This window comes from Macadamia integrifolia, chromosome 3 (genome assembly GCF_013358625.1).
Source record: "Macadamia integrifolia cultivar HAES 741 chromosome 3, SCU_Mint_v3, whole genome shotgun sequence".
NCBI lineage: Eukaryota > Viridiplantae > Streptophyta > Magnoliopsida > Proteales > Proteaceae > Macadamia > Macadamia integrifolia.
The window spans coordinates 29,028,375-29,042,523 of NC_056559.1; the positions used below are offsets into that span (position 1 = coordinate 29,028,375).

At 37.2% G+C, this 14,149-nt stretch overlaps 2 protein-coding genes across 3 annotated transcripts; one reads left to right on the top strand and one right to left on the bottom strand.

Moving 5' to 3' along the window:
• Window positions 1-462: 462 nt before the first annotated feature.
• Window positions 463-6,798, top strand: LOC122074508 (phosphatidylinositol transfer protein 3-like). The gene is made up of 6 exons (XM_042639369.1): window positions 463-947; window positions 3,190-3,283; window positions 3,456-3,632; window positions 3,717-3,815; window positions 4,862-5,104; window positions 6,093-6,798. Exons 2-6 carry the CDS (start codon window positions 3,209-3,211, stop codon window positions 6,480-6,482), a joined length of 984 nt encoding a protein of 327 aa, XP_042495303.1. The 5' UTR covers window positions 463-947; window positions 3,190-3,208; the 3' UTR covers window positions 6,483-6,798.
• A 276-nt stretch (window positions 6,799-7,074) lies between these two features.
• LOC122074506 (type I inositol polyphosphate 5-phosphatase 5-like) lies at window positions 7,075-12,761 on the bottom strand. 2 transcript variants are annotated; one of them, XM_042639367.1, is made up of 11 exons: window positions 12,547-12,761; window positions 12,347-12,458; window positions 12,172-12,249; window positions 11,846-11,921; window positions 11,636-11,740; window positions 10,022-10,592; window positions 9,333-9,520; window positions 9,104-9,212; window positions 7,925-8,073; window positions 7,561-7,811; window positions 7,075-7,457 (listed from the first exon to the last, which is right to left on the bottom strand). In XM_042639367.1, the coding sequence occupies exons 1-10, from the start codon at window positions 12,670-12,672 to the stop codon at window positions 7,592-7,594; spliced, it is 1,734 nt and encodes a 577-aa protein (XP_042495301.1). In that variant the 5' UTR covers window positions 12,673-12,761; the 3' UTR covers window positions 7,075-7,457; window positions 7,561-7,591. The 2 variants fall into 2 exon arrangements, with proteins under 2 accessions (XP_042495301.1, XP_042495302.1); XM_042639368.1 differs by lacking the exon at window positions 7,075-7,457 and having other exon boundaries at window positions 7,495-7,811.
• Between the last annotated feature and the right edge of the window lie 1,388 nt (window positions 12,762-14,149).

Genomic DNA, 14,149 nt, shown 5'->3' on the forward strand with positions numbered 1-14,149 from the left:
TTGGTATGTTCTTCTATTTCATTTACTCATAGAACATTAGCAAGAAAAAAAAAAAAATGTTTTCTGTGAGGGACTGTGGTCCTTGTGCATGTATGAGAACCCACAAGAGCAGATGAGAAAACATCAACAAAAATGTAATTTTCTATTCCATTGAGACGGGTGGTCATTTTGCACGCATGAGTGACACTCCCCACAGGAACCATATCCCCCACCACCTCCCAGAAATAAAAAAGATAAAATGAAAACCAGATTACCCAAAAATTAGTTTCAAAATCCAAATAGCCCTTGTTTGGCTAACAAATTTCAAAAAATTCCATCATCATCCCTGCGTGCTTCAGCGCTTGCTGTGTCTAAATTCTGGCGTGCGGCAAAGCAATTTCCAACAGATAAAAAAAGACAAGGGAGAAAGGACAGAGGGAAATAACTTAGTGGGATATATCTCTTTCCAGCCCTGATCTCAAGAGTGGATGGGACTGGGAGAGACGATCTCCTCACGTATCTGAAGACTAGAGATTCAGGGCCAAAAAAAATACATTTCTTGGAGAATATTCTCTCTGCTTAATAATCCTTTCTAATTAGTTTAATTAAATATGAATCTAATTTTAGTAGATAAATTATGAATTCCCTTTCTCAAATTCTAACGAGACTACCGAACATATAAGTGTTGAAATTTCCACCCTCAGACTCAGAAGAGAAAATGGTTTTTTAAACTTTAAATGCTTGGAACGGACGCTATTGCCTCTTCTTCCTCTTAAACTTTGGTCAAATCTTTTGGCTTTCTTATTGTTCTCCTTCAAAACCCAGTAGCAAAACTTTCTTTTCTCTTCGACCCATTTTAAGATTGATCCAGTCAGAGATTAAGGTGCGCTTGGGATCGTTTTTCCGTTCGAAATAAATCCTTCCCTCTTGGGCGGAGAGGAGTCAAGCTTTAGAAAATCTTGAACCAGGTAAGTTGTTCATATTAGAATTCCTTATCTGCGTTTGGTTATTGTGGCGTCATTCATCTTTTCTGGGAATTTTATTTACGCTTTGTTAGTTGTTGTATCTCCTTCAAAACCCTAGACGAAAACCCATTTGGTTCGTCATCTAAGAGCACATTTTGGATGGCAGTGAAAAACTGGAACTGCTACTTCCCAATAATCTCCAAATTGCTACTGCTAATTTTTATCTGATGGTGCTGTATGGCATGAACTTCAACTATTCCAGCTATGCCCATTTGTGATCTGGGAATTGTTATCCCGGAAAAATTTTTACTGAAAAATATTATGGGCTTGGCTTGCAGTGCTTGATATTGCTATGGATGGAACTCTGCCTCTCACCTCATCCATCTAAAATTGTTGAAAGTCTTTATCTATAAAATTATCAGGCTAAGAAATAAAAAATAACAGTGTGGACCTCATACCATTTAGTAGATAATATAAGATTCCCTGAGGATCTATTTTCTCTTGCTTTAATGCTTTATTTGGTTTATTAGTTAATCATAACTTGGATTTTGATGAGTTTGTTACCAAGGTTGGGTAAGTTGGAATGAATTTTTACTAGTTGAATAGTTGGATTAGATATTCATTTTGAATATTTATTTTTACTGTTAAACTTTGAATACAAGTTCTGTAAGAGTTTCCAATTATTGGATTCTCTTCAGAATGGTCCCCCCCCCCCCCCCTCTTCTCTCACTCCCTCTCCCTCTTTTCCCACTTTCTATAATCTTCTAATTGGATCTAGAACTGCTGGAACTCGCAAGGGATATAGATTTTTGATTGGATGACAGAGTGCAGAACCTGGTAATGGCATGTAATGTTTTAATCCTCACTAATTTATGCTCATATTGCAAAAATTTATTCTCTCAATTTTGACCACCAGCTATGTTCCAATGAAGCTCTTTGAACACCATTGAATTCAATTCAATGGGTAGGAGCCAATATCCAGCCTTTGACTTCTCAGCATAGTGCTCACATATTAGTTTCCATAGAACAAAGCTTCTCAGGTTGTTCTTTAGCTTTAGGGACTCTCTCTTTTATGTGATACCATCCTCAATATAAAGGGAGCATTTCTGAAGTTGAGCTGGAGGAAATCCTGTTAAAGGATCTTCTGTTCAAATGTGTCTGGTGATGTTAACATAATTGTTTTACCAAAAAAAAAAAAAAAAGATGTTAACATAATCTGATTTTCAATTTGGAAGACTGCGGTCTTTGTAATGATTGACAAGAAGCATGCTCTCAAATATTCAATTGTGCCAAAGAAGCGGGAGATTAGTGAGAATCTTTTTGATTTCCATCATGTATCCGCAAGGACCAGATGTTATCAAAATTTTAGTCCAGTGGAAAGGCTAGGCAGTTTTTGAGAGTGCTTTCCAGAAACTGAATTCCAATAGCTTAATCCTGAGCTTTATGGGCAATGCTAAGATTTCCACTTGATGGAGCCAAGTTCCTTTAAGATGGGAAGAGGTGACGGGAATCAAAGAACACGATCTGGACTAAAGGGACATGGCTCCAGACCTCCAAAATGAATAACTCAAAGTGGTTTGTGGTATGCAATCAGCCTTCAGGGCTAATGCTCAATTACAGTTGGACTGAGGGCCTAAAATTGTACATGCAGTCCCATAAGCATAGAGCTGTCCTAGCAAAATTTTAAAAGCATGCATGTAAGCTGGCTGTTCCAGTATCAAAAATGGGAAAAATGGTTTGCTTGGCATTTTGTTAGGTTTTAGCTTTTAAAGTTTACTTGTATTAGAAACTAGGAAACAATATTTAGTGGATCTCAAAGTGGTATCTTTCCCTCTTTTGTTGCCTTTCATCATAGAGATGAATGCGGAGGCTATTTAAATGCTTGCCTGAATTCCTGAGCGACTAGGCCTAGATATTGTCATGTTGGAGCTGTATTTTTTGAATAGCAACAAAGGAACTATGCCCAAGCTGAACTGTGTTTTTATTTCAGAATTAATGATACAAAAAAAAAAAAAAAAAACCTGTGAAATTCTCCTGATTTGCTATATATGACCAGCATATCCTAAGGAATTCTCTTGTGCTGTTCATGTGGTAAATGAACTTCCACCTTTGGGCTGTGGCAATTTTTCATTTGGTCTTGCTATTTAAGACCCAGAAGAGAGTAAAAACAGAAATTACCCTGATGGCACTTTTTTTTGGTGACCAAACTTGCCAGAATAACAATCTTTCAACTATTTCCATACAGGAATACCTCTTTGAACATTATGAGCGCTGCTTTGAAGAAATCTGCGTCAAATGGCCATGGAAAACTGTCTTCATTTGAAGAGAAGCAGGAAAAGGTACTTGTGATTAATTGTTGTGCTTCTTAGTTAATTCATTCCAAGTATGGCTAATTGATATGCATTTATTTCTATGGAAACTGAACCATGTCTTATTTTACACCTTTGGGAAGATGCAATTAGAATATTGTTAAAAACTTTGGGAAAATTTTTTTGGGGCTTATGGCTGCAGATTAATGAGGTGAGAAGGTTATTAGGGCCATTGCCAGATAAGCTGTCCATATTCTGTTCTGATGCATCAATTTCAAGATATTTGAGGGCACGGAACTGGAATATTAAAAAAGCTACTAAAATGCTGAAGGAAACATTGAAATGGAGGTCGGAGTACAAGCCTGAAGAAATTCACTGGGTACGCTACCTTTTTAGATCAGAAGACATTTACATGATGATTTGATCCTAGAGAATTGCTACCATTATTTTCTTTGCAATGTAGGAAGAGGTTGCTCATGAAGCTGAGACAGGGAAAATATACAGATTAAATTATGTTGACAAGTATGGGAGAACTGTTCTTGTCATGCGACCTGGTTGTCAGGTTTGATCTGACCATTGCTTTTTCATAATATCGGTAGATCTCCCCCCCCCCCTTCCCCACCCCCAACACATATCCAAGATTATCCTGATCACCCAAAATAAATCTGTATAGTTCGGATCATGGGATAATTTCAATGTTTGATTGGGAAAGATATCAAAGGTCCCATCTATTAAATGGTTGGGATCAATGAGCATGTTACACCATTAAAGTCCTGAGTAATCAGTTTCTAACTGCATGCATTTGGATCATTTTGTAGGTATCTTTCATAAAATATCATTTCTAAGGGAAACTTTTAGTCTCCCCTGTAGCATATCTGTATTTACTACTATTCCCCTGAAATACTTTTGCTCAATTGTATGCAAATTTCTAACTTACACAACACTTTCTTCTTTGCTTTATCTTACATTCCAGCATTGCCTCACATAGCATATTATTTATTATACAATTTACAATGCACTATAGCTAGTAGGGATGCTACATTATGTGTTCTGTTTTTTCTTTTTGCCCTTTAGACTCCCTTTGTATTATTAGTTATTCCTCCTTTTCTTTTCTTACTAGAACTACATCTTTTTCTCAATAAAAATTAGAATTTCTGGTATTTGAATGAAGATAACATTTCATCAAAAACATGAACAGAAACACGTGTGTCCAGAGGGTTAAAACCATCTGCCAGTATTGGGCCTACTTTGAACTAATTCATATTGGCACTCTCTGGTTTACTTGGGTCAGGGCAGTGCAGGTAAAGTATATCTAAACTTAGATGTATAATGTTCCACATTTTGGATTAAGACAAACTAGTGTTTTGAGTTGTAAAGTGATTTGCTATGAGGGGTAAAGTAGGAATCTAAGTTCTAGGAGTGGAGAAAATGTTGTGAACTTTAACAATTTGGTTACAATCGTACGAAAGTATTTGACTGGAGAGTATCTGTAAATATAGGTATACTAAAGAGGTGATATTGAAAATTTCCTATATGTCACTGGACCCTGTTTTATGTGTGTCAATGTTTTGCCTTGATTACTCTTTCCTGCTTCATGTTGAACTGCAGAACACAAAGTCAACCAAAGGACAAATTAGGTACTTGGTATATTGCATGGAGAATGCGATTTTAAATCTGTCACCTGAACAAGAACAGATGGTCTGGCTCATTGATTTTCATGGCTTCAATATGTCAAATATTTCTGTGAAGGTTACCAAGGAAACAGCCCGTGTTTTACAAGAGCATTACCCAGAAAGGCTAGGTGTGGGGATCCTGTACAATCCACCTAAGATCTTTGAATCCTTCTGGATGGTAAATATGTCTCTTCTGATTTTTTAATATTAATTTTTCATAATTTATAAGTAAAATTATGGATCTTGCAAAGAAAAAAACAGGGGGTGGGGGAGGGGGGAAGCCTTTGCGGGCTTCTGTCATGGCCTTGAAACTTGGATACTGTTTCAACTTTGAAGTATGCTGCAACCAGGCCAGGCTGGACCAGGGTTTTGAACACCCGGGCCCAGCCTGGGGTTCTCAGGGCTCAGCCCAGGCCTGGTGGAAGAGTGAAAGGGCCACCACTACTGAGCATCTCCAATCCCCTCTGCCCAAGGCCACACTGGATATCATTACCCAGGCCCGGCATGCTAGGCTTGGCCCATTTTATGTCATTTTCATGTTATTTTTTACACAATGAAAAAAGGATAATTTTTTTGACCCATTGATTTATATTAGATGTAAATTATGATACTTAATCCATGGCCCTTATCTTGCACACATCTATATATACCAGGTCAGGCGGTGCTCAACCTAATGTCTAACTTGCATCCCCTTTGTTTGGAGTGTTGAAGGATTGGGATTCTTTTGAAACCATGTGAATCTCTTTGCAGTATGTGCACATCTTAAATCTATGATTGGAGAATTGCAGATGGTAAATACTATGTATGAAGTAATAAGCATGATGGTCATCGACCAATGAAGTAATTAGCAGGATGCCTCATGCAAGGATCTGGACTCGCAAGACATCTTGATTAGGATTATACCAGTCATTTCTTTCATTCTTGCGTATAACAAAGTTTGCAAATACAGTTAAGAGTTACATGATCAGCGGGTCATCCTCTGCACTGAAAGTGGTAGAACTCAGTGATTTCTTCCAAGTTTTGTTGTGTATACATGTGTGGGATGTATGCACTTAAGAAATTTCTTGTGCTCATTATAGATTTAACGTTGTTAACATTAACAAATTGTGTTTGAAACTCCTTTTCTTGTGGCTTTACTTGAGGCTTAATGGACTCTATTGTTGCAGGTGGTGAAACCCTTTCTAGAACCCAGGACTTCTAGGAAAGTAAAGTTTGTTTACCCAGATGACCCCAACTCCAAGAAGATTATGGAGGAGTTATTTGACATGGACAAGTTGGAGGTGGCATTTGGAGGGAATAATCAGACAAGTTTTAACTTTTCCGATTATGCTGAAATGATGAGAGAAGATGACAAGAGAATACCCACATTTTGGACCAGAGAGAATTCTCTTGTCAACCCACAACCAACCCTGGCAGATTCCCTTCCTTTTGATCGAGCTGATACAGAATCAGATTCTGATGACTCCAGGGAGTACAACTCATTCTCTCAAGGGGTTGATTCAGAAGAATGCACTGATAGTTCACTTGTGGCCAATCATAGTAGCAGTGGTGCTTGAGATATAAATTCTGGTGAAGGGACAACTAACTTGGGCAGTCCTTAGGACAAAGTGATTAAGAAGTGAGTTTGCTTTGCTCTTAATTTAGATTACAACCCTGATCTCTCTCTCTCTCTCTCTCTCTCTCTCTGATATTTGTTTCTGTTGAGTTCACCTTTGTTGTAAACGAAAGTGTTGCCATGAGGATGGAGCTCTGGAAGACATGAGCTTGAGAAGGGATTTGTTAGAATTTCAGCTTTCAATGTTTATTCTTGCATCTTGTTGTGTTACTAAGACATGCACCATGCTGATGAGGAGCCTTCAGGCCACTGCACCAAATATTTGCAATCTCTGCTTTACACCCTCTTCATTTACCACAACACAAAGCCTTGACTGAGGTAGATCTTAGTAGTCTGTTTGTTCTGTCTTACATGTTATGTTAGCCATCTTGTTATTAGGTTGTTCCATTGCAACCAAGTGGTCGCGGGTTTGAGTTTGTTCTGTCTTACATGGTATGTTAGCCATCTTGTATGCTTGGGGAAGTTATTTAGATATTTAGGAATTTTTTTAATCCTATTATATGATTAATAGTTTTAAATTCTAACTTACGAGAGTTATTTGAGTGCTCAGAACCATTAAGGAATCAAACAAGACTGTTCCATTATCAAACAGGACTAGATGCTGTTAATTTTTGTCTAAATTTTGTAAAAGAAACAAGTAAACATATTTTTACTTTCAGGAATTTTGTGTTGACAAATTAAGCCTAATTTAAAATTGGAAAATGATGTACACACTGTGGGTAGTATATGTCCACTCACATTCTTTCTTCTACCTGACACCATTTGACAGTCTCTCTCCTCCTTGACCACCTGGATCACCGCTGTGTAGGAAAACCCTCCTATGCACCCACTAGCTTGGCGTGAGAGATGCCAATACATGTGGGCATGTGGTGTGTAGATCCCTCCCCCTTAAAATTTTATGGGTACGTACACTTCACTGTTGACCAAATGGATATTAAGTTAGTAGGCTTATCTACTAACAAATTAATGAGTGATCAATATATATGATAAGAGAATGTACATATCAAAGGTCTCTCTACCTTATGGAAATTTACAGGTATAAAAATAACTTCAAAACTCATAGAAACTATGTCTTTGAGGTATGCACTCATCATAATCCATCCTTGTCGTTCCAACTGCTGATAATCCCTTCCTAATTCTGGTACTGTCCCTCGACTTTGCTTCTGCTATAAAGGCTGCACACACAGGTCTGTGATCTGAGAATCTTGACTCCCCACGTATGTAAGATAATTGTTCCATGCCTTTCCCATACCACAATATTCGATCACACCTGGAATTCAAACTCTTTGTGATAAATCAAATCTATTTCATGTAGGTCCATAGAGAGAGAGAGAGAGAGAGAGAGAGAGAGAGAGAGAGAGAGAGAGAGAGAGAGAGAGAGACCATGCAGGGGTTCTACGTTTCTTCTTGGATTTGATGGTCTCTCCAGCATAAGAATCAGAGTTGTGAGAATATTTGTAGGTAGGAGCAAACATAATCCTCCCTTCATTAAACCCTGCGAATACTCTTCCTGCTTCTCTCTCTATATTCAACTGTACTCAAAGATAGAAACTAGTCAGAAAAAAGTTTTCATAATCAATAAACTACAGATCCAACAGTCTCATAGATTTATTTTCTTGTGTCCTACTCCTACCTCTCTAGGCACATGGTTTTGTGTCATCATTAACTAGTTATGCAATAATTTCAGAAATCCCATGTGAAACATGTGATGATGTGGGAAACATCATCACATGTTTCCCACATGAGAAAATAATGCTTTTTTCCTTCACCGTGGAAAAAGAAAACCCACGATCTGACGGCCATTATTACTCCTCCAACTAGTTGGATATCACATGGAGGTGTTCAATAAGATTGTTGAGCAAAAAAAGGAAACCATAAGGATAAAAGGATTTTTGGAATTTAAACTATGGAAGAGGTGCTATCAGTGGAGAATCTCCCATGTCACACCAATAACAGCAATTCTACATGACACCAAAAAAAAAAAGAAAAAATCTATGGTACATTCGCTGCATGAGAATCCTTTTCCCTTAAACTATTATGTTGAAATAAATGGCGGGGTAAGTGGCTAGATCTCATGCCCAACCCCAATGGTTGTGCAATGTGGCTTGCACGCTTTATCTAGACTGCCATATGGTCTATATGGATACGGTTCTTTTCCTTTGTCCAATTTATCATCTTAGGATAATCTCCTTATAATCATGAATGCCGATGAAAAATTATCATCATTTTATGTGGCATAGAAAAGATAAAAACTTTTATATATATAAAATAAGGGAAAATGTTGGGTATGCCGTCGATATCAAGTATGCTAGCACCCATTGTGTCTAACTCTCTCTCCCCTTTTTCAGAAATGAACATCCTATTGGTGCTATCGCTAGCATACTTGATATCGGCGACGTACCTATCCCTCTCCCATAAAATAATATATATCAATGACACTAATCTTTGATTAAAATTGAACAAATGGTTTGATCCAAATATGGTGCCGATGTAAGAAACCAATGTTTGACCAAGCAAAACGCTATAACCTTTGAAGTTGAAAATACTAAAGAGCATGCAAACCTGATCTTTTTCAAGAAGAGTATCCCAATCATTGTCTTCCAATAGGATCCTAGTTTCTTCGTAGCTTAGAGCGATCCGGTAATTTAAATCCCCCAGCCAAATCACTCGACTGTAGATTTTAAAAACCACTAATCAAAGTCAGTAACTAGTAGAACTAACTCACCACTATGAATAATTTAATTACTTAAAGAGAAGATAAACAGTGGTTTAATTTTGATTATGAACATACTCGTGTTCTAAGATATTCTCAGGGATCCTTCCGTTCTTGCAGATCCTGGGGAACTGAGTACTCTTTAAAATCTCAGAGACATCCGAGTTCCTTTTAAGCTCGTCTCCCTCCTTCTCCCCTGAAGCCAAATGACTGCATACAAAGCAGAAGCTCGTTTCGTGTAATGACATACTAATTGCTATGCATCCCTGCAAAATTCCATAAACACAATTCTAAGTAAAATTTAAAATTCCTAAACCCATCTTCTTAATCACCTCCATTATCAAAAATCCCTTCTCCATAGAATAGTATTATATCTGTAAAAGTAAACACATACTATATAGACTATATAACACAAAAGATGGGTGGACTATCTTGTACAAGAGCCACAAGAGGTCACCCCATTTCAGGTCAATTGGTTTTAAGATGGAAGCTTTAATAGGAAAGTTTGCATTTTCTAAGGCTATATGAGTATTTTGATAGTCTACCTGTATAGGGTTTTCACTATAAATTTGTAGCGAGAGTTCTTTCTCTGTAATCAATCTGAGAGAGGAGTGAGGATAAATAGATCTCATCTCACCTCGACTTGGGCAATCTTACTTAACCACGTAAATCTTTAGGTGCATAATGTGATAGTTTGTTCGCAATTCTCATTCGTTTTCCTACATCATTTTAGATTCCCGTTTTCAATAAAATGTAACATTACTAACCTTGTTACCAAGGTAACCCATGATGCCTCTCCCTACACAGGTCAGTCTAAGGTGGCCGATATGTTGCACTAGCTCCTTCCTTGCCCACACGGAGAGGAAGATGCCCACCATTTGTTTGCTGGCTACAAGGCGGTAGTTCGCATAGGTCGGCGATGACAAAAGTCCATCTGAGGCCGAAAACAGATCTTCATTTGAGTTCTTATGGGGGAGTTGGATAGATGTGGTTCCAGTTCTTTGAAGTAGGTTGTCTATTTCAGTCAGCCTTCTCCTCTCCTGAAATGAATTAGTGCAGTTGCAGCTCTTCAGGTGGTCACTATCACCTCTCAGATTCCTTCTTAGAACTTTGAGTGAAGTTTTCTGGGAGAAGAAGCTTCCTTGATGTTTTGAGTCCTTGGAGTTTCCATTGTTGTGGTGAGTTGAGCCACGGTTTGATTCATAAGAGCAGTAGTTACTAGATTCCTCTAGTGGTCTGTTAAGAGCTTGGTTTATGATTGTTAGCCATTTTGCTGCTGGTTCATTGTCTTCACTGACTAGAACATTTCCTGCATTTAAAGGAACGATTTCCTGAAACCTGTAAGATAAAAAAGAAGAGGAAAAAATAATCAAACTTCACAGTGAAAAATGGTTTTTAGTTATCAAAGATTATTAGAATTTCCCTTGAATATGTCATCTTATCGATCATGTAATCATAGGTTTAGGCTATTACCCGATGTAGGGGTGTCAATAGGTCAGTCTGGCTCGGTTTCGGTCCGGGTTGAGTCGGTTTTGGTGTGGAAAAGCTGAAACCAAAACCAAACCAATGAGGAAATTCTGGTTTCGGTGCGGTTTGGTTTCGGTTTGTCTTCAGTTTCTTAAATCGATTTGTAACAGGGTTGGTTTTGGTTTTTGATCCAGTTTGGATTCGACTTTCCATACAAATGTATACAAAACTATGCAAATTTTGATTTTTTTAATGAATTTTGGAGTGTTTCGGTTTCTTACCGGTTTGGTTTCAGTTTCGGTCCGGGTTTTGAGCCGGTTTCGGTTTGGTTTCGGGTTCATCCGATTTCCAGTGTGGTTCGGTTTGGCTTTGGGGTTGCAATACTCCAAACCGAACCAAACCAATAAGGCTTCGGTTCGAATCTGTCCATGTTATCGGTTTGGTCTAGTCGGTTTTACCGGTTCGGTTTAGGAATTGACACCCCTACACCGATGCCCTGTTTGTTTGGCGAAAAATAGTGAAGTGAGATAATTTTAAGATTTTTCATAAAATTCCAAAAAAGACAGATGTTCAGTTGTCGGAATGGAAAACTAAGTAAATCTATCTTCCTATGTGGTAAGCCATTTGTCCTACACAATCATATTTTAAAGTTTCATCATTTAAGAGGGAAGAGACGAGGATGGATTTATTATATGAATAAAAAATTATGAAATTCCATCATTTTTTTTCCTTCTCTTTTCTGTTCTTGAACCCCATAATTTTACATGTAAAGTCCATAACTTCTCCTTTTTATCCGCCAAATAATCAGAGTCAATTTTGTAAGTTAATTTCCTACTTGATTTTAGTAAATTATATTCTCTTCATGCTCATTCATTCCTAATGAATCATAAAAAAAGAGAAACAATTTAGCATACCCCAAGACATATATGTCTGAAGAGCCCTCTGACTGCAAGAAATCTTCAAGGTTGAGACCATTATGAGGGCTTTTACCTCCCACATTCCATGTTGCAACAAATATCCTGCAACATATATAAAAGCCCATTTTTTTTTTTTTGTGAGATTTAGCCTAATGTAAACCAAGAAGATCTCCTTAATTAAAGCCAAAAAGAAAAAATTTATTATACCGGCACTCTTGCACTTCAGCTGCTGGGGACATCCTTCCATCAAAGTTAGAGACCCTGAGGCTTGTTCCATGCCTTTCTGAAGGTTAAAATAGATTTTTATTACATTGATTTCATACCAATTTAAATGAACAAACAGAGATATTAAACATTTTGGACTTCCTTTTGTCTTCATGGATCAACATTGGATGACCCAACAAACAATAAATAACAATAATAAATTTCTTTACAGATTAAGACCCAATAATCATTTCAATGGAAAATGAAAAGTACAGGGTTGGAACTTGGAATTTAATGCTATATTCTATATATAGAGAGAGCTCCCCCACCTGAGAAGCTTTTTGTCATATAAGGAGAAGCCTCCATAAAAGCTGCCCTCCTCCTTGAAATGATCCTTTTTTCAAGATCTGTGAACAAAAAAATAAAAAAAAATAAAAACAAAATGTTGGTATAGGATATATGCAATCTTGTTAACTGTGAAATAAAATGGATCAAAAGGAATACCAAGAACAACTTCATTTGTCCCAAATATCTCTTCATCAGACCCTTTTCGCCATTTCGAACCAAAAATCTTTGGAAGGATGGAAGATTTCGACCCACCAGAATGGAATTTTAACTAAAAGAAAGAAATAGATTTAAGTGTAATGTTTGTAATCTTAAGTGGCAATTAAGATTAAGAATAAGAAAAATGGTGGGTAGGTTACCTTCTTTTTCTTATCATTCTTATCCTTCTCATCGTTGTTCTTGACAGAATTATCATTTGTGTGTGTACTTGCATCTGTCATTCCAATGTGGGGATCAAATCTTGATCTCTCAGAAACGGAAGACATTTGTTCACATACATAAATTCATCCCTTCATCAAAAGTTAAAAAAAAAAAAAAACACGTGAGGACGGCAACCTCTGCACTTGTTCTTCAGATTCTGCTATTCTCTCTCTCTCTCTCTCTCTCTCTCTCTCTCTCTCTCTCTCTCTACAACTCTTAAGGCCATGGAATGAATAGAGGAGAACCCTTCAACCACTTAACAGACATATCCTCTTCATCCGGAATAAGGGAATGCCAAGTTACGTGTATCCTTCCTGCCTTGCCCTGCCCTCAACCACGTAATTTCCAAGGGGAGTTTTGGAAATAATGTGCTATATGGAATCAATAATTCATTTTAATTAATTTTGTTATTAAGGCCATTCTCATGTACTAAAATGGGCATGTACCCATATCTAGTTTTGACTCCCCTAGTCAAGGGACTGTTTGGAATGAAGACTGGTGGGATTGAGTCAGTTTTGCTCTATATACTGTCATATAAAATATAACCGTTGCCACTTAAGCTCTGCAGTTACTTACTCTTTCTCCACCTTTCTTTCATTTCTGGCAAGTTAACTGTTAACGACCCTCTCAATTCTGCTACAAGGAATTTGACCGGCCTGGAATTCAAATTTAGTGCACAAATTCAGCCCTACACTTTACACCCACTCCCAAGTCCCAACCCATACCCCACAAAGAGAGAGAGAGAGAGAGAGAGAGAGAGAGAGAGAGAGAGAGAGAGAGAGAGAGAGAGAGAGAGCCTTATTGGCAAAGTTCTTTCATGGGGAGAATCCCATAATTGGAAGCACTCATCCACGGATTGGAATATGTGTCACACTAGTCTTGGTCACCATTGTCACATCACCTTTCGATTTGGCACCCATGTGGTAAGACTTGTTAGGAGGTTGTTGTTCTTACGTTTTAACCTAAAGGTTGTTCACAAGTAGGATAAAATTGGACATTTTGTTCATATAGTAGTCACACCGATATTATAAAAGAAGATTGCATATACAAGTGTAAGTATACATATGTATGTATATTGAACACAATCATTATTGTCAGAAGTGTTAATGGACGGGATTCTCTTTAGTATATTCTAATTAGTCATTAAACTTGTATGTCCTTATCATTGTAGTTAGGCATTATGAATTTTGGTACACATTCGGTAACAGATTCATAATGTTCACATGCGAATGAAAGATGTGCTAGACGGGTAATTTATTACATGTGTAGGGTGAATAAAAAAAGAAAGAATGTCATTACATGATTTGACGAAATTCTGATATCGGTAGTATTCCTTGTAAATTGTTTATAAAAGGATTTAGAAATAATATTATAAAACAATAATTTTTTTTAAATATTTTTGAAAAAAAAAATGTTTAGGTGTCTAATCAATAATCAAATTCTTTAAATTAGACAATCTGATGGACTAAGGTGGTGATAATAATTAATTTCATTTATAAAAAGTGAATTTGTATTTTATAATCTCAATGTTCTCAAAATTTG